The sequence below is a fragment of the Nuphar pumila genome, chromosome 15, assembly GCF_984573655.1.
Source record: "Nuphar pumila chromosome 15, dmNupPumi1.hap1.1, whole genome shotgun sequence".
Taxonomy (NCBI): domain Eukaryota; kingdom Viridiplantae; phylum Streptophyta; class Magnoliopsida; order Nymphaeales; family Nymphaeaceae; genus Nuphar; species Nuphar pumila.
The window spans coordinates 65,786,680-65,812,795 of NC_143263.1; the positions used below are offsets into that span (position 1 = coordinate 65,786,680).

The 26,116-nt window shown below is 39.9% G+C and overlaps 1 protein-coding gene across 2 annotated transcripts in view; it reads left to right on the plus strand.

Moving 5' to 3' along the window:
• Positions 1 to 21,017, plus strand: part of LOC149815483 (mitogen-activated protein kinase homolog NTF3-like) — a 32,210-nt gene extending 11,193 nt beyond the window's left edge. For both annotated transcript variants that reach the window (XM_089989577.1, XM_089989578.1), the window contains exon 3: positions 20,018 to 21,017. In XM_089989577.1, coding sequence (XP_089845703.1) covers positions 20,018 to 20,698 — 681 coding nt within the window. In that variant the 3' untranslated portion in view covers positions 20,699 to 21,017. The remainder of the gene's footprint in view (positions 1 to 20,017) is intronic.
• Positions 21,018 to 26,116: the final 5,099 nt, after the last annotated feature.

The window sequence follows — 26,116 nt, forward strand, 5'->3', positions numbered from 1 at the left end:
TTGAAAAATTCAAACATTACCTAAAGGGAAGAAAACTATATGATGTTTTTTACTAAGCAAGTCACATTGTTTTGGTCATAACTTTTCATCCCGATGTCCGTTTAACTTGATTTTTGTTCTGTATAAACTTCACACTCGAGATGGCATCTTAAAAAATAATCTTGTTTTAGTGCAGCCAAATCTGCCTTAAGATAACTAATATGCAGCATCTCCAGTCGAGGTCTCTCCTCCACTAAGTCGACCTGACAAGAACAAATCACGTGGGTGACAAAATTGACTTAAAGGATCCCGTTTTCAGAATCTAACGTACAACTCTTGAATCCAAGTGCACTCGACACATAAATGTTATGTACTTTCAATATTCTTTTTGCATAATATGCATAAGTTCACTAGACTGAATCCCAAATTTTGCAATTGACTCTCAGTCTTTACTTTCACATGAAGCACTGACCATCAGAGGAGCGATGATCTTGTGAGTAAATAAGATTAAAACTAAAAGTAATGAGACACTAGAAAGCTATAAAGTCAGACTAGTAGCCAAAGGATATAGTTAAGAATATGAAATATACTATGATGAAATATTTGCTCCAGTAACTCGAATGGCTACTGTTAGAACTTTTATTTCTATAGCATCAATTAAAAAATAAGTCATTTTTCAAATGGATGTAAAAAATGTTTTTTTGAATGGTAATCTCAATGAGAAAGTTTACATGGATCCCCCACCATGATTAAGTTTAGCACATGGAAAGATTCTTCGGTTACGAAAAGCATTGTATGACTTATGATCGATTCAATAGTGTGATGACATAACTTGATTTTAAATATTATTATACTGACACTGCATTGTTTATTTAAGTCTTCTAATACAGGAATCGTGATATTATTTTTCTACGTTGATGATATGATTATCACTGGAGGTGATAAGCATTGAGTTAGTCATATCAAAGATGTGCTCAAAGCCAACTTTAATATAACAGACCTTGTTTTTTATGGTACTTTCTTGGAATAGAAGTGACTTACTCACCTCGTAGTTACTTGTTATCGCAGACTAAGTATGCAACAGAGATTATTGAACGGTTAGGACTCTTAGATGAAAAAACAAATTGATACTTTAGAGGTCATCAATGCAAAGATGAAAAAAGATGATGGAGAACCTCTGAAGGACCCAACTCTATATAGACAAATAATTGGAGCTTTATTTTATCTCTCTATTACTCATCATATTTTTTTTCATGCTATTTATTCTGTTAGTCAATTTCAGCATGTTACCACTACAGTACGTATGAGTGCTATAATGAAAATTATTAGATATATCAGAAATTCTATTAATTATGGGTTATTATATATTCTGATTCTGTCTTTCTTGTTAGAAGTTATTATATATTCTGATTATGATTGGATAGGAGATGTGAATGATAGACACTCAACTACTGGTTCCTGTGTTTTTTAGGTGATTCTCTAATTTCATAGAGATGCAAGAAGCAGCAAAAGATGTTCCTATCTTCTATTGAAGCAAAGCACCGTTCCATGGCGACAACTACTTCTGAATTAGTGTGGTTAAGACAATAGTTAGAAGACTTGGGAGTTCACATTGTAGAACTCTCGAGGTTATCTTATGACAACAAGAGCGCAGTATATTGCAAGCAATCATACATTCCATGAAAAGACCAAATACATTAAAATGGATTGCCACTATGTTCGTGAAGAATTTTTGAAGAAGACCATCACATTGCCATATGTACCATATGAGTATCAACTTACAGACTTCTTCACTAAACCTCTCTCGTCATCTAGATTTCACTTCCTACTTGGCAAACTCTTGGTTTGAGAGGGTGTTAAGATTGTGCTTCTAATATATAGATTCATATGTATATATATATATCTATATGTATATATTAATATATATGTATGTAAACTGAAATACCATTAGGGGTATTTCAATCATTTTACTTTATAATAGAGGCCAACCCATTAGAGATTGGCTGTACATTTTATTTTTTTATTTTTTTATTTTTTTGTCATCGATTGGGACAACTAACTCCGCCTGTGCGGTAGGCCAGTGACAGCCAACATAAAAACTTAGTCATACCCTATGAAAATGAACCAATATAAGAATTTCGTTGGGGCGTTCCCTACTGAGCGACGCGCTGTACTCTCTAGGCCCGGAGGCAGTGATAAATGGGCAAGGGTTGCTAGGTCATCGCCCAGAAGCGACGCATCACACCGGCGCCCGGGTGTGGTGTCAAATAGGCAAGGGTTCCCTCACTTTGTTGGACGGGTGGGGGTAAAGAAGTTAGTCCAAGACCATAAAATTAGGTTAGCCACTTGGAACATAGGGTCTTTAACTGGTAAGTTCGTAGAGTTAGTAGATGTTATGTGTAGGAGAAAGATTGATATTTTATGTCTACAAGAGACCAAATGGGTAGGTGAGAAAGCAAAAGTGATAGAACCGTGGGGATATAAGATTTGGTATACAGGAATAAATAAGAATAGGAATGGAGTAGGGATTGTTATGAGTCGTCAGTTTATAGATAATGTAGTTGAGGTTCGTAGGAAGGGTGATAGAATTTTACTTATTAAATTAGTATTAGGTACAGATATTATTAATATTATTAGTGTTTATGCACCTCAAGTAGGTTTAGATGATTCCATTAAGTATCAATTTTGGGAAGATTTAGATGGAGTAGTACAAGGGATATCTTATGAAGAAAAGCTTTTCATCGGCGGTGACCTTAATGGACATGTAGGCATTAGTAGGGATGGATTTGAGAGTATCCATGGAGGCTATGGTATAGGAGAAAGAAATGAAAGTGGAGAAAGGATTTTAGATTTTTGTTTGTCCTATGATATGATCTTAGCAAACACTTGGTTTAGGAAGAGGGAGTTTCACCTAGTAACATTTAAAAGTGGGGTTAATACGAGTCAGATAGATTTTTTCCTACTTAGAAAGAGAGATAGGGGTTGTTGCATCGATTGTAAGGTTATACCGGGAGAAAGTGTAGCTACACAACATAGAGTCTTAATTTTAGATCTTAGAATTAGACAATGCCGCAAAAGGGATAGACATAGGATAAATCCTAGAATTAAGTGGTGGGCACTGAAAGGAGCTAAAAAAGGAATGTTTGTAGAGCGGGTAGTTAAGGAAGCTGATTGGTGTCTCGAGGAGGATTCAGAATCAATGTGGAATAAGATAGCGGGTGGCATGAGAAAAGTGGCTAAGGAGGTATTGGGTGAGTCTAAAGGCGGTGCACCACTAGGTAAGGATACATCATGGTGGAACGAGGATGCCAAATTAGCTATTAAGGTTAAAAGAGAGTGTTATAGAAATCTAAGAGTCGTGATAATGAGAATTTGAAGAAGTATATGATAGCTAAGAAGGAAGCTAAAAAAGTAGTTCGAAACGCAAGAGCTAAGGTATATAAGGAGGTTTATGACAAGTTGGATACCAAAGAAGGCGAGAAAGATATTTATAAGCTTGCAAAGATGAGAGATAGGAAATCGAGGGATTTGGGTATGGTTAGATGTATCAAAGATGAAACGCAAAGGGTTTTAGTCAAATATGAGGAGATTAAGGAGAGATGGAAAGATTATTTTGATAAGCTATTTAATGATAGTCATGCTCAAGATCTTGGAGACTTCTCCATTCCTTTTCATGAGATAAATCGTGACGTCATGCGCAAGATTCAAAAGAAAGAAATTGCAGAGGCTTTGAAGAAACTGAAATCAAGAAGGGCAGTTGGCCCAGATGGTATACCTATCGAGGCTTGAAAATGCTTGGGAGAGAAAGGTTTAGAATGGTTGACAAATCTTTTTAACTTGATTTGGCGAACAAATAAGATGCCTAATGAGTGGAGGAAAAGTACTTTGGTGCCTTTATATAAGAATAAGGGTGATATACAAGATTGCACAGACTATCGTGGTATAAAACTCATGAGTCGTACTATGAAACTTTGGGAGAGGGTGAGAGTCTAGGTTGAGGAAGGTTGTCATGATATCGGAGAATCAATTTGGTTTTATGCCTGGAAGATCAACTATGGAAGCTATACATCTTCTTAGACAACTTATTGAAAGATATAGAGAGAGGAACAAAGATTTGCATATGGTTTTTATTGATTTAGAGAAGGCATACGATAGAGTACTTGTAACGCCCCAAATTTCAAACTTGCGAACCCTTTTCAGAAAAACAGGCAAGAGACTAGAAATATCTCTTTCCTTCAGAGTTTGTTTATGTAATCAGCGGAAGATTTTTCTTTGGTAAATCATAAGGCAAGCTGACAACTTTGGGCACGTTAGCTAAAAGAACCAAAACTCACAAGATTCGGATATCCTAAGGGAAATCCGATACAAACCCAAGCGTCCAGGACGCGAGCTAAGAGCAGGAAGAAGAAGTCTTGAAGCCATCTTGCAATCGCGCCATCGCCCGTAGTGTACCTAATCATCACCTGTACCCATAGAATGGGTTAGTTTCGCGAAAAACTAGTAGGTGCACAAGAAAGACTACAAGGAACTGAATTAAGTACATTTAATTCAGTAGGCTACGCAGTTTAAAGCAGATATGCAGTTAAAATGGTAAGCAATGCAAGTAGGTGAATAGTGCAAACACGTAAGCAGTACAAGCGAATAAGGCGTGCGAGCGAGTAAGTAGTGCAAGCGAGTAAGCAGTGCAAATGCGTAAGTAGTGCAAACAGTAAGCAGTTCAACGCAAGTAAGCAGTTCAAAGCAAGTAAGCAGTGCAACTGACCAACGCAACATACGATTAATTTGATCGTAAGCTGTGAACTACTACGCAACAAGCTTGTCCTCGTTCCTAGAACGAGGTCTCTGCATCTAATTACCATCAGGACATCGTTTGTCGCTCACTACTTCTAACAAACGCTTTGTCCTGAACAACCTTAATCTATTCTCATCTCTCAAAGCCTTACGCGGCTAACTGTTACCGGTTATGACGCACTAAGGCGTCATACCTTCTCAGAGAAGCTCACCCTTCCGTAGAAGGTCCAAAACCTGATCACTAACTCAAATCACTAACGATCTGATTCTCACATCTGAGTCATGCATGTAATCATGATAAAACAGAAAGCCGAAACTATGAATTCATAGTTGGCTATCACAAACAATCTCAGAAGATCGTCACAGCTCACCATAACTTTTTATGGTAAGCGAAAACACAAGATCCACGTCGGATCGTTCGGTCCGGGAGTTATACGACCGGACAAGGAATTACCGCCCTAGAGGGTATACCTGATCTTGGACCCTACACATCCTCACAGGACTTCACCGTCTTTGCAGCTACCCATTCGTGGACAGTGTACATTCTCACAGAGATCTCCCACTCTAGCCGGGTCACCCGATCTGGGAAATGTATAACCTCACAGCGAAACCTTTGGGAAAACGATCCCCAACATATGCCATATCCAATGAAAATCATTGCGATACACGCATCAACACAAAAGACCGCTCTTGGGGTCGATAGCTACTAATACCAACAACAAGATCAACGCCGGATCACCTGGTCTGGGAAATGTATAACCTCACAAGTAATTCCGCTCTAGATGGTATACCTGATCTTGGACCATACACTTCCTCATAGGAGTTCACCGTCCTTGCGGCTACCCATTCGTGGACAGTGTACATCCTCACAAAGAATCTACCACTCTAGCCGGGTACCTGGTCTTGATCATACACGCCCTCGCAGATAATCCTTTGGAGATCAGGTGCTCGTCAGACACCCTACTCGGTGATACACGCATCTATACAATCGACTGCTCCGAACAGTTGACTGCTCTCGAGGTTATTAGCCACAATATGAGCACAAGCATGTATATCAACAATATGCATTGTATCACTCCGCGCAGAAGCATATAATCCTACGCATCGTATGATTGCCACGAGGAATATTACAATCCTCAAATAGGCCCTCAAAGCATGTGTAAACGACATATGTGAGAACGCGCAGATATGGCAATTCAGTTGATTCTATGGGCGAAGGGTAACTAACTCTACCCGTCAGCCAAACAAAACAACTGAGTAAGACAAGCACTCATGACAATGCTCGTAAAACATATAATTACCATAGAATGGCTCAGTCCATCAACAAGTAATTAAATTAATCGTAAGGCATAAACCGTTACATCACAAACCATTCATAAGCAATCATACGACAACATTTATATCACAATATGTAAGCAACTTATAAGACAAGCAGCCACATCGATCCTAGTTGCCACCAGTTCGTAGATTACAAGCTGTATGCAATCACATCAATCATAAGAGATGCAAGCCAACAAGTGCTACGCTACAATAAGCACCAAACAGTTCGACCAAAGGATAAAGCAAGTCACATGCTAATATGTAGCAACTGGCATAATGCTACTATTATAAGCATTTAACTAGTATGAGAAACTCCTTATTACTCCGCAAAGAACTGCGTAAGCAGTTTAATCAACTAGAGTAACGCCTTGACAGGCGTGCACAGTTCAACGAGTAGCAAACTGAACTATCGAGCAAGCAAACGAATTAGTAGTGCAGGCGAAGCAGTAGTGCAAGCGAAGCAGTAGTGCAAGTGAATCAGTAGTGCAAGTGAATCAGTAGTGCAAGTGAAACTCACGACCCGTGACCAGTGTGAACAGACCTTATGTTTTGATAATTACTGGCCTGCGGGTACGCGCAGGCAAAACATAGAAACAACTGAGACTAGTTCGGGCGTCTGTTATTCTATGTATTTTTGATAACCCGAATAGCTAGTTGAGTCCGCTCCAAAGGGGACGGCATTAGCCGAGAGAGGATTCCCCAGAGGCTGAAAAGCAGTGCCACGGATGCATCCAACTTCTGCAGAAGTGTTGAGCTAACTTGTGTAGCCCCTATCCCCTAACTCCAATGACTGGGGAGGCCGGATCTTTGCCCGTGGGGTGGTTGTTAACAACCTGTCCATTGGAGTTTTTGTACCGATCTGTCCTCTCCCTTGACAGACAACCAGAAGCGAACGAGTGCGTTAGGGGTTGCTTAACTAACGACCCATTCTATGCTGTGGTCTTTAAACCACTCGAGCATCTTGCCTGTGAAGGTGAATGTGAGGCCATTTATGTGATTACAGCATTTTGCATTTAGCGTTGTTCGAGGTCGCACGACCGTCTCATCCGATCATCGCAGTACAAGACGTGTCGTGCACGACTACAAGTACTCTAGGATGAAGGGGGTATAGCTCTTCAATAGAAGCCTCAACAGGAGTGTTTCACAAAAATGTAAAGTTTATCAACTTTACTCTATCTTTTGAAACAGCAGTACCTTGTGCCAACATGATGCATGTGATTATCTCGAATCACATCTGCTATCGGGGTATCTACATGTTTCGCATGACTCGATACCGGCCTCGATAGACGGGATACGGGTCTCTCAACAGAACACCCGCTAAGAAGTTCCCTTGAACCTCCAATTCAGGATCACCCGAGATATGCCAAAAAGGCAAGCAGAACCAGCCAGTCACATCCTTCCAAATGCTTCGATTTGGAGCAGTCTTTGATGCTTTTGCGCAGCTCCCTGAAACCTCAAGTCGACTCTGCAGTACTGCACGCACGAAGAGCCAGGATCCTTGCGAGGTACCCCTCTCCTTAGACGAGGATGTATCGCCAGCTCCCAACTGAACTCTTGTCGCAAGAGTGAGTGATAGATGTCTCTTGCATCCTCCACGAGGACGCCTTTAAGGCATACGCAAAGAGCACGAACCTGCACGTCATCTGCAAAAGCAAGGCAATACCAACACATATGCAAAAGCAAGAGCCTAGGCGCAACGGCAAAGTAAAGGCGGTAAGCAGAAGTGCAACGCAAACCCTCGCACAACGCGCGATGGCAAGTAAAGACTGTAAGCAGGAGTGCAACGCAGAACCTTTGCACGATGCGCAACGGCAAAGTAAAGGCGGTAAGCAGAAGTGCAACTCAAACCCTCGCACAACGCGCGATGGCAAGTAAAGACTGTAAGCAGGATTGCAACGCAGAACCTTTGCACGATGCACAACGGCAAAGTAAAGGACAAGGATCGCGAAACTGCGTCCTTGAATTAAATGTGTACTCGTATAAATATATATGATATATATATATATGCATATATATTTATTTAATTGTCCTTTTTAGTTAATTGAACTCAATTCAATTGTCCAAGTCTTCTGTGCAATCTTCCCCTACCTTTGAGAATTGCAAGCTTGCTGTCGTCCGCGGATATATGCGATTGGGGGCTCGGATCGCAGAGCGCGAGCGGGATCCGTCGTACGAGCTGCAAAAGTAACGATCTTAGCAAGCTAATACCAAAATAGAAAGTCAGAGGCACTATCGCCGCCCTGACGTAAGGGAAACAGAGGCAGGGGCATCGTGCGCATGCACACCTGCTATAAGCGCAAGAAGCAGAAGCAGGGGCCGCGAGCCCCTGCTGACTTGCTGTCAGCGGACTCTGAGGAGGCAGGGGGTTGCACCCCTACCCTCATAAAGCGAGGGCAAACATGGTTGCGCCCCTGCCTGACAAAGTAGAAGAGAGGCAAGGGCAGAGCCCCTGCCTGTCAGCAACGAAGGGGAGGCAGGGGGCTTCGCACCTGCCAGACGACATACAAAGAGGGAGGCAGGGGGCCTTGCCCCTGCCTGCCGAAGAACAACAGAGGCAGGGGTGATGCCCCTGCCTAAAGAGAGAAAAGGCACAGGGAGGGGGCTCGACCCCTCCCCTGAACGACGAGGGCACAGGGAGGGGGATTGACCCCTCCCCTGACCAAAAGAGGAAGCAGGGAGGGTTCAACCCTCCCATGCTGTCAAAGGGAGCAGGGAGGGGTCGACCCTCCCCTGCTGTCAAAAGGGAGCAGGGAGGGATTGACCCTCCCCTGCTGTCAAAAGGAGACACAGGGAGGAGGGGCTCGACCCCCTCCCCTGTCAACACAAAGAGCAGGGGGGGGGCTCAGCCCCTCCCCTAAAGTAACACGAAGCAGGGAGGGGGCTCGGCCCCTCCCCTGCCGATCAAAAGGGCAGGGAGGGGGCTCGGCCCCTCCCCTGCCGATTAAAAGGGCAGGGAGGGGGCTCGGCCCCTCCCCTGCTGATTAAAAGGGCAGGGAGGGGGCCCAACCCCTCCCCTACCGATCAAAAGGGCAGGGAGGGGGCTCGGCCCCTCCCCTGCCGATCAAAAGGGCAAGGAGGGGGCTCAGCCCCTCCCTGCCGATCAAAAGGGACAGAGAGGAGGGGGTGAGCCCCTCCTCTACCGATCAAAAGGGCAAGGAGGGGGCTCAGCCCCTCCCTGCCGATCAAAAGGAACAGAGAGGAGGGGGCGAGCCCCTCCTCTACCGTAACAGGAGGCAGGGAGGAGGGGCTCGGCCCCTCCCCTGCCGTGACAGAGGGAGCATAGAGACGGGAGAGGTAGAGAGGAGAGAGAGAGTGGCGAACGAAAGAGGGGGAGGTGCGTACCTGGTGGTCGCCGGTGGCGGCATCGTCGGCGTCGGAGGGAGGTCGCAGGTGGCGGCGGGTCGGCAACGCAGAGGAAGGAGACGAGAGAGACCGAGAGACGAGAGGGGGAAGGAGGTTTCCAGAACCTCCCCCCCTTCGTCGCTGCGTGCTTTTAAAAGCACGCAGCAGCCGACTTGTTTACCTGGGTCAGATCCGGGTCTGGATCCGGCCCGGATCCAAACATAATTTTTTTTTTTGATTATTACAGTACCTAGGGACATTCTTTGGTGGACAATGATGAAGAAAGGTGTTTCTCTCAAGTACATTAGTATAATTAAAGATATGTATGAAGGAGTAGTAACCAATGTCCGCACTTGTGGAGGGGTGACAACCAATTTTCCGATAACGGTTGGGTTACATCAAGGATCTGCTTTAAGCCCTTTCCTATTTGCGATAGTGATGGATGAGCTTACGAGATCAATTCAAGAAAATGTACCGTGGTGTATGCTGTTTGCTGATGATATTGTTTTGATTTATAAGTCTAGAGCTGTGGTTAATGCTAAGTTAGAATTATGGAGACAGACATTGGAAGCTAGAGGTTTTAAGTTGAGTAAGAGTAAGACTGAATATATGGAATGTCGGTTTAGTAAGCAACGAAGTAGTGATGGGAGTGTAGTGAAGCTTGGTGAGCAAGAAATACCGGTGAATGATTATTTCAAATATTTGGGATCCATCATTCAAAAGTATGGAGAAATTGATGGAGATGTAAATCATAAGATAAAGGTTGGGTGGATGAAATGGAAAAGTGCAACTGGAGTGCTGTGCGATCATAGAATGCCATTGCGGTTGAAGGGAAAGTTTTATAGGACGACTATTAGACCCGCTTTACTATATGGTACGGAATGTTGGGCTGCCAAGAGACATCATATTAAAAAAATGAGTGTAGCTGAGATGCGGATGCTTAGATGGATGTGTGGAAATACAATAAAAGATAAGATTCAGAACGAGGAGATACGTAAGAAGGTAGGTGTTGCACCTATTGAAAATAAGATGCGAGAGAATCATTTACGGTGGTTTGGACATATTCGGCGAAGGCCTAATGATGCTCCAGTTAGAAGGTTGGAGAAATGAGAAAATATATTAGTTAAAAGAGGTCGGGGTAGGCCTAGGAAGACTTGGATGGAGATGATAGGAAAGGATATGAATGCTTTGAACCTCACCGAGGACATGGCATTGGATAGAAATGATTGGAGGAAAAGGATTCATGTGGAAAACCCAAAATGAATTTCTTTTTTGGTTCATATCGCTGACCCCAATTGTTTTGGGATGAAGGCGTAGTTGTTGTTGTTGTTGTATCGATTGGGACAACTCCAACTAGCTGTTGGAGCTGCTCCCAACGATCCAGCCCGACAGCTAGTTGGGCTGCTCCCTATCTCTTTCTCTTGTTATAAGTAGGGGGTTCTCCCCTTTATCTTCTCCATGCTTTCTCAAGCATTGTGTAATACAAAAGCTTTTATTTTTAGTCTCTTGGCCCTTGCATGGGTGGTGCGGATTGATCCATAAGTGATTCTTTTTGTGGGTTGGTTGTGTTCTTGTAAGCTTATAACAGGCTCTTGTTTGCCTTTGTTTTTATTTCATTACAAGAATAAGTCATTATTCCCAACGTAGTATCTTCCTCTATTGATAACACATGCAAAATTGTTTCCTTTAAGTACCTTAAAATACACTTAACTACACTCCAATGGTCTTGATTAAGTGAATTCATGAACTGACATGCTTTGTTAACGATGAAACTCAAATCGGGTTTGGTAATTGTTGCATATTGTAAGGCCCCAACTATACTAATATATAAAGTTGGATCTGAAACCAAGTTTCCTGAATATTTTGAAAGATGAGTATTAACAACCAATTGGAGTACTAATTGGTTTGGCACCTTCCATCGAAGCACATTGTGTAATGTCAAAAATAGACCATGAGACGTCCTGACAATCCGAATTCCCAGAAAATAGCTTAGGTCCACGAGGTCTTTAATAGAAAATTCATTTGCCAATTCATTGTGTGGCTTTGAATATTGGATTTGGAGCTGCCAGTAACAATTACGTATCCACATAAATAAGAACATAGGTGACTTCTTGTTTGAGCTTCCGATTTAATAAGGAGATACTTGAATGAGATCCAGTAAATCTCAACCTTTTTAAGAAAGTACTCAATCGTTCAAACCACACTTTGGGAGCTTGTTTAAGCCCATAAATAACCCTTTGAAGTTTACAAACATATGATGGATAATTTGGATCAAGAGATCCCTGTGGTTGAGCCATTTAGACGGTCTCTTTCAAAAAACCATGCCGGAAAGTATTGTTGTTGTCCAATTGCCTGATAGACCATCCCAACTGAGTAGCGATAGACAAGATGACTTGAATCGTTGTTGGCTTGATGACTGGGCCAAAGGTTTCGAAGTAATCAACCCCTTCTTGGTGAAATCCTTTGGCAACAAGTCGGGCTTTGCACCGAGCCATGAATCCATTAGCATGCCTTTTAATTTTGAATACCCATTTACATCCCACAAGATTTTGATGTGGGGTGTCAGGCACCAAGGTCTAGGTACAATTTTTGAGAAAGGCCTCAAATTCGGTTTTCATAGCTTAGAGCCATCTAAGGTCTCTGTCGGCTTGAGTAAAGGTGGCAGGTTCACTGACACAAGATGATGCATTAGGGCAGCAGAAAAAGGGTATTTAGAAGCAAAGAACAATCTTGGTTTATGTGTCCTATCCTGTGATCTGGTGGTCATGGGATGGGTCTGAAGAATAGGTTGTGTGACAGGAGGGTTGGGTTCGTGTATGGTTTCAGGAGAATTTGGATCAGGTTCATCTAGACCAACTGTTAGGTTGGTTTCAGACTCAATATGATCAATTTGATCATGATTTGGGTTATTTCTATTTGCAATATTTTGAAGGTTTGGTAGGGAAATTGGAAGAGATTTTTGGGTGACTTCGGAACTTGTTGGATTTCTACTTTGACCTATAGCATGAATAAGGGACTTTTCTTTCTGGGATATCCATTTTACAACATCTCCGGTAGTCAAAGTTTCTTGGGTCCCAGCATAAAGAAAAATTATCTCATAAAAAATCACATGATGGGACACAAAGGTTCGCTTAGTAACAGGGTCATAACAGTAAAAACCTTTGTGTTGGATCCCATATCCAATGAAAACACATGCTTTAATTTTGAGTTGCATCTTGTGTTTCCTGTAGGGAACCATATTAAGGTAATGGTGCACCCGAAAGTATTCATCTGATTGTAATCAGGCCTTTTGTTCATCAAAATCTTAAATGGAGATTTAAAATCAATCTGGACAATGACATACAATTTATAGAATAGGCAGCAATCTGAAACATATCAACCCAAAAATGTAGAGGCAGTGTCGCAAGAAAAAACATAGTGAGACCTAGCTCAACCGTGTGCCTATGTTTTCGTTCAATAAGTCCATTTTGTTGGGGCGTGTATGACCAGGAGAGACGATGAAAAATGCCTTGTATCTTTAAAAAATCTGAAAACTCAAGGCTGGTAAATTTTCCTCCAGCACCACTAAAAGGGCCAAGAAGAGAGCACACAATAACATAAATATTTTTAAGAACAAAAGGAATACAAAATGAGCTACCAAGGACATACAATAGACAACAAGAGAGTGTTCAAACATAAATATTTTTAATAGTTTTTAAAATGCACATTTAAAATGCATTCATAAACCTCAGAGGAGTTCAACATAAATTCCTCAAGGATGAGCACATAATTCCCATAAAAGAACAAGTTATGCATGAAGAAATCATGCTCAAAACTTTATGCACGAATAAACAAACTCATTCATCAATGTGTATGAAAGACAATCATAAATGCACAAAGATCATATGTCATAGGGAAAAAATTATGTATTCAAAGTTCCAAAAAATAACAAGATATTCATGATAACTAAGACCCAACCAAATACAATCTTAACACTTTAAATACATAAAGTATTCTAGGTTTCACATACAAGTACGTCAAAGAAAAATCAAACACAAGTTAAGCAAAATCTCATAAGATCATACTTGTGCGTGTGAACAACACACAAAACCATTAAATAAAATTAAAATAAATATTTCAAATCATTTTAAAATATTAAACAAGATTGAAAAAGACCACCAATACAAGTTCAACTAAGTCCAAGATAAGGATAAAAAACACAAATAACATTTGAAAAAACAAGAAAACATATATAAAGAAATTTCAAAGAGCTTAATCATGTGCTTATAATCAAACACAGAATATTTCAAAAAGCTTTCAAAAGGAACAACAAACAAACAACTTTTTTTAATAAATTTTCTTTTAAAAAATCATAAACAAATGCTTTTTCATACAAAATTCATGAGATAGACAACAAAACAAGAATAAACAAATATTTTAAAATACTTATCGGATTAAGATTCCCTTATTCAACGAATCCCGAATCTATCACAAGAAGTCAAATACCAAGATGAATATTTTGGCTCTGATACCATGTAATGAAATCAAACGGAAAACAAACTACAATGTGCACAAGCACAAGTACAAGTCCTACAAGGGACAATACAAAGGCACTAAGACACTACACAAGCACAAAGTGCATATAATGGCAACAAAGAGTCTAAATGTGTACAAATACAAGTCCACAAAGGGACAATACACAAGCCAATCAATGGCAAATACACAAGATTACAATAGCCACTAATGGGAATACAAAACAACATAAATACACTTTAAAAACATTGATCTTTATTACGAGAGAATGCTTAGAAAAACATTAAGAAACAAGAGAGGGTTTTAACCCATTTAAATAGGCATTACAAGAGGCCATATAGCCATTGGGATGCTCCCAACGGATATAAATAAAGCCGTTGGGGAGATCCCAATGACTATATTGGACTTTGTTCAATATACCCTCATAAAAAAGGGAAAAGACAAAAAATAAAAAACAATGTACAAAGACAAAACTTGACAAGTTGGATACCAAAGAGTGCGAGAAGGATATTTATAGGCTTGCAAAGATGAGAGATAGGAAATCGAGGGATCTGGGTATGGTTAGATGTATCAAAGATGAAACGCAAAGGGTTTTAGTCAAAGATGAGGAGATTAAGGAGAGATGGAAAGATTATTTTGATAAGCTATTTAATGAAAGTCATGCTCAAGATCTTGGAGACTTCTCTATTCCTTTTCATGAGATGAATCGTGACTTCATGCGCAAGATTCAAAAGAAAGAAATTGCAGAGGCTTTGAAGAAAATGAAATCAAGAAGGGCAGTTGGCCCAGATGGTATACCTATCGAGGCTTGGAAATGCTTGGGAGAGAAAGGTTTAGAATGGTTGACAAATCTTTTTAACAAGATTTGGCAGACAAATAAGATGCCTAATTTGTGGAGGAAGAGTACTTTGGTGCCTCTATATAAGAATAAGGGTGATATACAAGATTGCACAAACTATCGTGGTATAAAACTCATGAGTCATACTATGAAACTTTGGGAGAGGGTGATTGAGTCTAGGTTGAGGAAGGTTGTCATGATATCGGAGAATCAATTTGGTTTTATGCCTGGAAGATCAACTATGGAAGCTATACATCTTCTTAGACAACTTATTGAGAGAAATAGAGAGAGAAACAAAGATTTGCATATGGTTTTTATTGATTTGGAGAAGGCATACGATAGAGTACCTAGGGATGTTCTCTGGTGGACAATGATGAAGAAAGGTGTTTCTCTCAAGTACATTAGTATAATTAAGGATATGTATGAAGGAGTAGTAACCAATGTCCGCACTTGTGGAGGGGTGACAACCAATTTTCCTATAACGGTTGGGTTACATCAAGGATCTGCTTTAAGCCCTTTCCTATTTGCTATAGTGATGGATGAGCTTACGAGATCAATTCAAGAAAATGTGCCGTGGTGTATGTTGTTTGCTGATGATATTGTTTTGATTGATGAGTCTAGAGTTGGGGTTAATGCTAAGTTAGAATTATGGAGACAAACATTGGAAGCAAGAGGTTTTAAGTTGAGTAAGAGTAAGACAGAATACATGGAATGTCAGTTTAGTAAGCAACGAAGTAGTGATGGGAGTGTAGTGAAGCTTGGTGAGCAAGAAATACCGGTGGATGATTGTTTCAAATATTTGGGATCTATCATTCAAAAGTATGGAGAAATTAATGGAGATGTAAATCATAGGATAAAGGTTGGGTGGATGAAATGGAAAAGTGCAACTGGAGTGTTGTGCGATCGTAGAATGCCATTGCGGTTGAAGGGAAAGTTTTATAGGACGACTATTAGGCCCGCTTTACTATATAGTACGGAATGTTGGGCTGCCAAGAGACATCATATTCAAAAAATGAGTGTAGCTGAGATGCGTATGCTGAGATGGATGTGTGGAAATACAATAAAAGATAAGATTCAGAACGAGGAGATACGTAAGAAGGTAGGCGTTGCACCCATTGAAAAGAAGATGAGAGAGAATCGTTTACGGTGGTTTGGACATATTCGGCGAAGGCCTAATGATGCTCCAGTTAGAAGGATGGAGAAATGGGAAAATATATTAGTTAAAAGAGGTCGGGGTAGGCCTAGGAAGACATGGATGAAGGTGATAGGAAAGGATATGAATGCTTTGAACCTCACCGAGGACATGGCATTGGATAAAAATGATTGGAGGAGAAGGATTCATGTGGAAGACCCATAATGATTTTCTTTTTTGGTTCATATCGCCGACCCCAATTGTTTTGGGATGAAGGCGTAGTTGTTGTACAAAGACAAAACTGCCCCTAATGGGCAATACCTATTACATAAGTGAAAATTACCAAAATGCTTCTACATGGGCAAAACATATTACAATAATAAAACAATTACAAAAATATATAATATATACATATACACTCATGTGTGTGTATATATATATATATATATATATATATATATATATACATTTTAACAGTCATGAACGGGTAGAGTCCATCATGCATCAGTCCTTGATTTAGAATATCCTCTGTCTGATGATCCTTTACGACAAAACCAGATTTATTACAGGTAAAGGTGCAGTCATTATCTCTTGTGAAATGCCCAACTGAAATGAGATTTTGAGCTATACCAGGAATATGTAAAGCATCACACAAAATAAAGTTATGTTTGGAAGGAAGTAGAAGATTACCAACGTTAGAGATTGTCAGCTAAGCCCCATTTCCAACCATCACTGAATCTGGTCCTGAGTATTCGGTCTTGTGCACCATATCTTCATCATCACCAGTAACATGGTGTGTCGCACGGGTGCCCGGGTACCAAGGATGACCCTGTTGAGAAGACACAACAATGGCCGAGAAAGTTCGTGCAATGTCAAAGCATTGTCGAGAGGTGTGGTTAGGATGACCACAATATTGACAGGTAACATTATTGGAATTCCGATTATTTCCATGACCTTGATTGGCTTGATTCTCATGATCTCATCTCTATTACTTCCACCATGATTCTGATTATGATGACCTCGACCACCTCCTTGAGACCGACCTCTTCCTTTATCATTATAGTTTCCTCTCATTATTATTATGACCTCTTCCTCTTTGAGTATAGAAAACAACAGAATTTGATTCACTGCTTGAAGATCGAGATCATATCATCTCAACTCTTCTCTCTTGGTTGAGAAGCATGCCATAAAGGTCATAGAAAGATAGTAAATTTTTATTAGCAGTCACCGTAGTAATAAAGCTCTCATATTCAGATGAGAGCCCATTTATCACGTATTGAACCAAATCATCATCAATTGGTTCAATAGCAGCAGCAAGGGAGTTGGCCAACAATTTAACCTGATTCAAATAGGCAACCATATCATCACCGCCTTTCTTAACATCTCTAAGTTGATCTTTCAACTGTGTGATACACAAGCTAGACTAGGATGCATAAGATTTCTCCAATGCTACCCAAGCATCTTCGGCAATTGGCATGCCTATGATTTGACCAAGAACATGCTCGCTGATTGTGGCCTTTATCCAGCTTAAGGCCAAAACACCATGTTAGGAATTCAGGATTAGGATTTTTGGAAGCCTCATCTAGGTACTTATTGGGAGAAGGAAACGATCCATCAACAAATTTCAACAAGTCTTGACTCAACATAATGGATTCAATTTGGGAGCGCCATAAAAGATAATTATTTCTATCGAGTTTAATCGATACTAAACTAGCAAATGCGTTCCTGTCCTTAAAGAAGCCATGAAGATCATCCAGCAACCAAAAAACAGCAGCACTCTATGACAGCACCCTGATCACAACACAACTGCACACAGTTAACAGCCACAGCACAGCACTTTGGAAGCAGCAAAACTAGGCAACAGCCATACAGTCACACCAGCAACCTGGCCATGACTGCTCAAGCACCTGGATCACGCCAACACCTGGTTGCACACCACAGTAATACGAGGACAAGCAGAAAAGAGATCAAGAAGATAATCTTTGTTCTTCACACAGGTTTGATGAATCACACACAGTTCTCTTACGGCTCTAATACCATACGGAGGTATGAGAGACAAAGAAAAGACAAAATGCAGGGAACACACGGGCTTATAGTGGTTTGGTTGGTTCTCAACCTACATCCACTCTCGAAGGATTCTCACTCTCACAAGGAGTGAGGCTGTCCGATCTCATTCATATATAGGAAAGATACATTAATTGCATAAAACAAGGGATACCACCATGAAAAGAGGAAACAAAATATGAGTTTATCTTCTACAACCTTCCTCCAACTTCATTAGGTGCATCCTTTACTTGGGTCTATCTGGATCATTTGAACCACCATTTGGATCTCACCTCAACCCATATCCACTTGCTCCAATAGATACTTGGATTCATTGAAGGCTTGTCAGCACTATAGTGGATCCAAAGTTATCCAAGTAGGCAGATCTGGTTAAAGACCCATATCCACTTGCTCCAATAGATACTTGGATCTGTTGAAGACTTTTCAGCACTATAGTGGATCCAAAGTTATCTAAGTAGGCAGATCTGGTTAAAGACCTTTCAATACTATAACCAGTCTATATCAGGGTTAATTAGATTTATATTTGCTAAAAAAGTAAACCTGATTAAAGACTTTCAGCACTTTAATTTAAGTCCAGTATATATCCATTATCAACTAGGTGAAGGCAATTAACAAAGGGACCGTTCAGCTGTGCCATGGCTGTAAATAAGGGCTTTTTATGCAGCGACAAGGAAAACAATTGATAAATGAACAGGTGACATCAACATGCTTATGTCTGCAACTCGAGGGTTGATGTGAGCAAGTGCAAGGTGACGTCTGTGATATGTCATCATGCTCAGAGGAAAAAAACAGGGAGGAAGAAAAACGGAGTCGAAAGAAAGAAACATGAGGAACAAAAGAGAAAAAAGAAAGGAAAAGGGATAAGCGGAGCAAGAAAAGAGGAAAAGAAAGAAAACAAAGGGAGGAAAAGAACAGAAGAAAAGAGGAAAGAAAGAAGAAAAGGACTATGAGAGAGAAAGAGAGATTTGAATCTAATACAACGTAAAATGGTACCTTACAACAAGAGGAAGGGATTAAGAGAAAGAAGATAGAGCATCCAGGACCCCTTGTATCTCTAATCATGAGGGGCAAACACCTCAATATCTTATCTTCATAGTAATCTTAATTAGGGTGTGTAATACATGAGACAAACATTCTATAGAATTTACAAAGGTCCTTGTTGCATATAGGTCATGTTATTGACTCTATGTCATATGGAAGAGGCGATGCAACACTTTAAAAAATTTGGGTGTGGGGAGGTATAATTTTTAATAGTTTTAAGTTAACACTAATGACATAAAAACAATTATCATATCATCAATTCATCATGCATAAATTCATGCAATAAATCAAATTAATAATCTAGGATGGGGAGGGGGAGGGAGAAGAGTCAGAGTCGGGGGGGGGGGGGGAGTGTTGTGGAACCTGATTTCTACTTTGATATAAATCTCTAATTTTCGTGGATCCAACTATGAATTTTTTAGGGTAGTTTTGTAATTTTATCCAAAATAGGTTGTCCTATACCTTTTGTATTTAAAGAGGGCAATGTCTTTTGTATATATGTGTGTATCTTGATCTTAATAGTGGATCTTAGTGCAGCCGTGAACATTGGCAACTCTTGCCGAACCACGTAAAATCCTTGTTCTTGGTGTGGTTATTTTTCTCCTCTTTCCTTTTTTGTTGCTTCGATCTATTGATAGTGTGTTGAGTCGTTTTCTAACAAGGGGAGAGGGGAGGAGGATGAAGAGGAGTCGGGGTCGCGATCGTGCCCAAACCCCCACAACAAATTTCTTTTTTTTTAAATGAACCAAAATGGACTCGGTCAAAGTTGACTGAGTCCATTTTGAACAAAGATAAACCTAGGTGCGGGTGACATTTTTGAATTAGAGTATCTACAAAATTATAAGGAAACTAATAACGAATGCAGATTGGGAAAGCTCCAATGAATGACTGTGGGGTAGTCAATACAACTTCTCTTTTATTCCTAAAAGGCATGTTTGTTTCCTTATTTTCAGTAAGCTACATGAATTCCTGTTATTAACATATGATACTTTTTGCAGTTGCTTAGAGGCCTCAAATACTTGCACTCAGCTAACATTCTTCACCGTGACCTGAAACCTGGTAACCTCCTTGTGAATGCAAACTGTGATTTGAAAATCTGCGACTTTGGGCTTGCTCGCACTAGCAGTGGCAAAGAACAATTCATGACTGAGTATGTTGTAACCCGCTGGTACCGAGCGCCTGAGCTTCTCTGCTGTGACAATTATGGCCCTTCGATTGATGTCTGGTCTGTTGGGTGCATTTTTGCTGAGCTACTGGGGCGGAAACCTATTTTCCCTGGGACAGAGTGTCTCGACCAACTGGAGCGGATAATCAGTATCTTGGGTACCATGGATGATTCTAACTTTGAATTCATTGACAACCCAAGGGCTCGGAAGTACTTGAACTCCCTCCCTTTCTCTCCTGGGACACCATTAGCATGTTTATATCCACATGCCGATCCTTTGGCTATTGACTTGCTACAGAGGATGCTTGTATTTGATCCCTCGAAGAGAATTACTGTCACTGAGGCACTCCAGCATCCGTACATGTCGCCTCTCTACTATCCAAAACTTGATCCTGTGGCACAGGTACCCGTTGTTCTTGACATAGACGAAGACCTAAGTGAGGAAGTGATCAGAGAGATGATGTGGGAGGAAATGCTTCACTACCATCCGGAGGTTGCTCTAGCCAACTCCTAGACCAATTTGAGTTTTTAAAATTTTTGGCTCTACTTATGTGTGAAGAAGCTACAGTTCAGTGAGCTAATTATCCCAAGTTAGCCAGAATAATCGAGGTATTTTTAAGGAAGAAGAGTTTTTGGCATAAACATGCGTTAGTCTTTTAATCAATAATGCATCTGTCAAAGTCCTTGTAAGCTGGCTATGTCTTTTTGACTTAAGATATGTACATACGTGTCTGTAACAAGTATTCGCTTGTATATTTGGTGCATCTGTTTTGCTGATACGTTAAATGTATGAAGATCTTGTGTAATTTGATCAAACTCTTTATCCTTGACAATGTTGATCCATGATTTTGTTATGATCTTCTTGTCCTTTTCTTATTTGCTTAGTTGTCCATCTTTGTTGCTCTGGCTTGCAACCTTGTTAAGGGTACGTTTGCCTCCACACACAAAGCTGCATGGAGAGGTTGAATGACGAAATTGAAGCTCTGTTTTGAAGTCTTTAAGGCTATGTTTGGGAGCCTTGCATTGGGATGGAAACACAGTTTCAGTGTGTTGCCAAAATATTGTTTTTGCCAATGTGTGATGTTGAGAGATGAGTTGCCAAATACATCCTCTTGTGAATGGTGTTGGGGCTGCCAACACCATTCCCAATGCATTGTTTCACAAACAGCAAGACTCGGCAACATGGGAGAAAGAAAGAGATTGTGAGATCACGGGGAAACCACAACACAACCTCCTATTTAGTGTTGTGTTGCCGTCTTCCCAACACCCTCTGCAGTTTGGAAGCAGTGTTGCACTTTCCTCAATACCTTCTGTTGTTTTGGATCGGTGGATGTTGCTAAAACACTGCATTGACGATGGAGTTACAACCCCAAGAACACATCAACACCAATTATTAGAGATGTTTTTTTGGCAACTCCATTTCCAATGCCATATTTTGACTACAAATTTTGTAAGAACCATGTTTTGGCAATTCCTACTAATGGGAGGCTGATGGCCTTTCTTGATAGGAAGATTCTCCTGTTTTACTAAGGAAAATATATCTTTCCCCTGCCACACAAATGCACCCTAATAATAGATTTTTTTTTTGTTCTCAAAATTATTTTTTATTAAATAAAATGAAGACATTTAGAAGTACAAAAGGAGAAAGGCACCAGGTATTAACTGTGAGAGTACGAGGGAAGCAGATCAGGTCATGCTGAACATGAGCGTTTTTGCTCATGCTAACATCGTGGCCATCCGATTTGCATTTTAAAAAGCTCAAAAGTCAACCAAACCACGTGGCATTCATCTAAAATACAAACAGACGGCCACGATGTGGGCATGAGAAAAAACGCTCATGTTCAGCATGACCTGATCTGCTTCCGAGTATGAGGGTTTGGCTGGACCCCTCAAAAGAGTACCTCCCTTGATATACCTGAACTTTGGTCAAGCATCATTGTCCAAATTCTGTTGTCAAACTGAAATAAGACTTGCTAGTGCGTATTTTTTTTTGTTGAAAATGCACTTTTCTTTCTAGGCATGTGAATCACAAAGTTATTTTAAACACCCACGTCAAAACCTCATCTAATTCTGTTATCTACATTTCCTACACCATTGTGTTTGGATCGTCCTTAGGTGTCTGATCTTCTCCTCAGTCTGCTGATGCAATCCTGCCACATACGTGCTCTGTTTGGGAGCCTTGCATTGAGATGGAAACACCATTTTCATGTGTTGCCAAAATATGAGGATAGAGTTATCAAAAACATCCTCTTGTGAATGGTGTTGAAATGTGGCAGTGGGATGTCAACTCATTTTCAATGCAGTGTTTGGAAAAAACCACTTCTTCGGAACAGCAGAGAGAATGATAAGAGTTGGGGAAAAACAACACCTCTCGTTCAAGGTTGTCAAAGCCAGAACACTGCAATAGGGTGAGCAAGTGCTACACTGCCTTCTGTCTCACAAAAACAAATTATAAACTTACTGGCAGGCATGAGATATCTCCTTTTGTTGTGTGGTTAAGTGAATGCATGTAGCGATTTTCCATGTAAAACACAAACAGAGGATCGCTACATGGGCAATGATTTTCTATGTGAAACAAAAAACACAGAAAATCGTCACACAGTATTTTTCTGTGTGGTTCGAGTACTTTGTGAAGTAGTCAGGCCCAATCACTGTATCTGCTCTGCGGCTCTGCCATCATTCATGGTTAGCAGTTTTTATATTTGATGATCAATGATCGCTATCCAAGAGAATATCTTATTACTGTGGCGGGTTGTGTAGGTGTCGTCAACCCAAGCCATCCTCAGGGTCTATCGCATGTCTCACATTGTCATTGTATATATATTTTTGAAGGAAACATTGTCTTTTTTTTATTATTTTTTTTTATTATAAATGAATTTCTTTTTTGGTTCATATCGCTGACCCCAATTGTTTTGGGATGAAGGCGTAGTTGTTGTTGTATAAGGAACCGTCACCGAAGCGAGGAAAACCGCGGGTGGGGCAATCTGACTTGAAACTCTGCCTACTCAACCTTACTGGTTAACCAAAAATCAAGTCCCCCCTTGGAGTACCGTCAAGTTGCCTTGGTGACCATAAATTCATGCTATTGTGCCTTCTAGACCTGAACAAGTCATTTAACAATAATTTCATGCCATGGAAACTCTTCCTCACAAGTTAGGATGGTTAAGATGTTAGAAGAAGATAAATAGAGGGTCGGACAAAATGACAACTGGGTAGGATCAGAGGCACACGTTCAATGCGCTATCTTTAAAATGAGAGTTGCCTCACTAAGATCAATGCCTTTGGTGCAATGGGCTCCAACACAATTATGCTTCAAGTATACAACAGATCATCAACGATCCACACCTTGCACCGTAGTACTCGACAAAATCACTCTGAACATTTCCTAAGTACCTTGAGCAAAATGCGAGGCATTCATATGCGAGGTAGTCTTCTGCAATGTAACCTTCAGGGTGAGCTCGATTACGTGCATGAGTTTTGAGTGTGTACAGGTTCCTCGGTTAATTCATTTACACCTTGATAGAATATAATTTAACAAATCACTTGGCTCATAACTTTCCACTGGATACATCCAACGATAATGGATAGGTCCACCAAGCATTGCCTCTGAAGGCAAGTGCATGAGCAAGTGTACCATAACATAAAAAAAATGTAGGTAAAAATTTTGCTCTAAATTGCACAAAATTACTGGAATGCTCTCATGCAAACGCTGAAGATCCTCAACCCGCAAAACTTTAAAGCATAATTCTCGAAAAAATGAGCTAAGTTCAATCAAGATGGAAGTTATCTTTTTAGGCAGTGTCTTCCGAACAACAAGAGGTAGAAACTATTGCATATAATGACATGTGAATCATGACTTTTTAGCCCAAATATCGTTCGATCTTTGACATTCACACACCTTGCAATGTTAGAGGAGTAGCCCTTAGAAACTTTAATGCCCTCTAAAATCTTGAGAAATATTTCTGTCTTAAATCTAGACATGGTGTAACGAGCAGGAGAAATAATTCTTTTGTTATTATAGGTATGTTGTTGTGGCCCAAGCTCGGGTCTTATGTTCATCTCCTTCAAGTCAAGACGAGCATTCAAACCATCATTTGATTTAAACTTAAGGTCTAACAGAGTTTCAAGCACATTATCACATACATTTTTAGAATATGTATAACATCTAAACTGTATTTGAGTTTATTCTCAGACCAATATGTTAGCTGTAGAGTATACTCAATTTCTTTCAGTTACTAGAAAATGTTGGCATCTCCTCCTCATTTGATGCTCTTTTAGCTTTATTCATCTTCCGCTTTCCTTTAGTTTTAGTATGATTCTTACCAAGTGTATTTATAATATGACTTAGCATTTCAACAACCTCTTTTTCTGTTAATAGGGTGTAAGCTCCTCTAAGTTCAATTGTACCATTAAACCCTTTTTTGTTCCTACGAAACTGATGTTCTTCATATAAGAATTTATGGTTTTCCATATAGCAAATCTTAGTACTATGTTTCAAATGCACGCTACAAGTACTATCTTGGCATATAATACAAGTCTTATAACCTTTAGTGCTATAACTCGATACCATACCATATCTTAAAAAGTCATGTATTATTTATAACAAAGACGCACACAATTCAAATGTCTTTTTTTGAAGAATCATATATTTTCAACCCTTCTTCCCATAACTCATTTAGCTCATCAACCAAAGGTCTCATATAAACATCTATGGCATTTTTAGGACATGAAGGATCATGTATAAGCAACAAGACGATCATGTTTGACTGCTTCATTTTTACCCATGGAAGCATATTTAAAGGGATAAGAATAATCAACCACGTGTTGTGTCCAAGACTCATGTTGCAAAAATGATTGAAACCACCAATTGTTAAAGCAAGTCAGACATTTTGACTGTTCTCTACAAATGTTGGATACATTGCATTCAAGTGTTTCCATGCTATAGAATCAGCAGGATGTCTTAACACCTCATCTTTAGTGTGCTTCTCATAATGCCATCTCATGTTTGTTGCAGTTTTCCTGCACATGTACAAATGTTAGAGTCTTAGTTTTAAAAGAAATCATCGCAAAACCTTTTCTAGAATTCTTTTTTTAGCACTAGCTTATGGATTCTTTTGTCATGAAATTTCATAAACATCATACTTATCTTTGAACTCTAACTCTTTATAGTACAACATATGGTCTCTCGGACAAGCATGATTTTTTCTTGTAGTCCAATCTCAAGCTTAAAATAATCCTATTGCGCTAAGAGAACTTATATGACCAACTCGACTTCTTTGGAAGCACTTCTCTTATCAATTTAAGTAACATCTCAAATGACTTGTTGCTCCACCCTCAAAGGATTTTGATATGCCAAAGTTTGACAAAAAAAGCTGATATTGTATGAGTTTTACAATGAAGAAATAAAGCTTTGCCCAATTCATATGTATATTTATATAAATCAGAAGCGCTGGCATTGGGTAACTCACTTTCTTCTAAAATCTCTTGACCAACTTTTTCAATCGGGGCTTGGTTTTCAAATATGATATGCTGCAGATCCACCATATTATGATATGGAATGCCTTTCATATCATTCTCTAATTGATCATCTTCAGTTCTTAGCATGTGCTCATGTTTAAATGTCGACACTATACTCTTTTCGTGCTTATACCACACAATATAACTTTTCATCATCCTATATATTATCATATGCTCTTTAACCAATTCTCGACTTCGATACAATGAATTATAACATTTTGTACATGAACACTTCAACATCCCATCAATGGTCATGTCATGAGCTAAACTATAATTAATAAAATTCATCTAACCCCTTCATCGTACTTTCTAGACATTCTATCTTTTCTAACCCAACTCTTATCCATTGTCAAAAACTTTTTGTAAAATTGTACAATACCAAACAAGTAAATTATATAAAAGCTTAAACATAAAA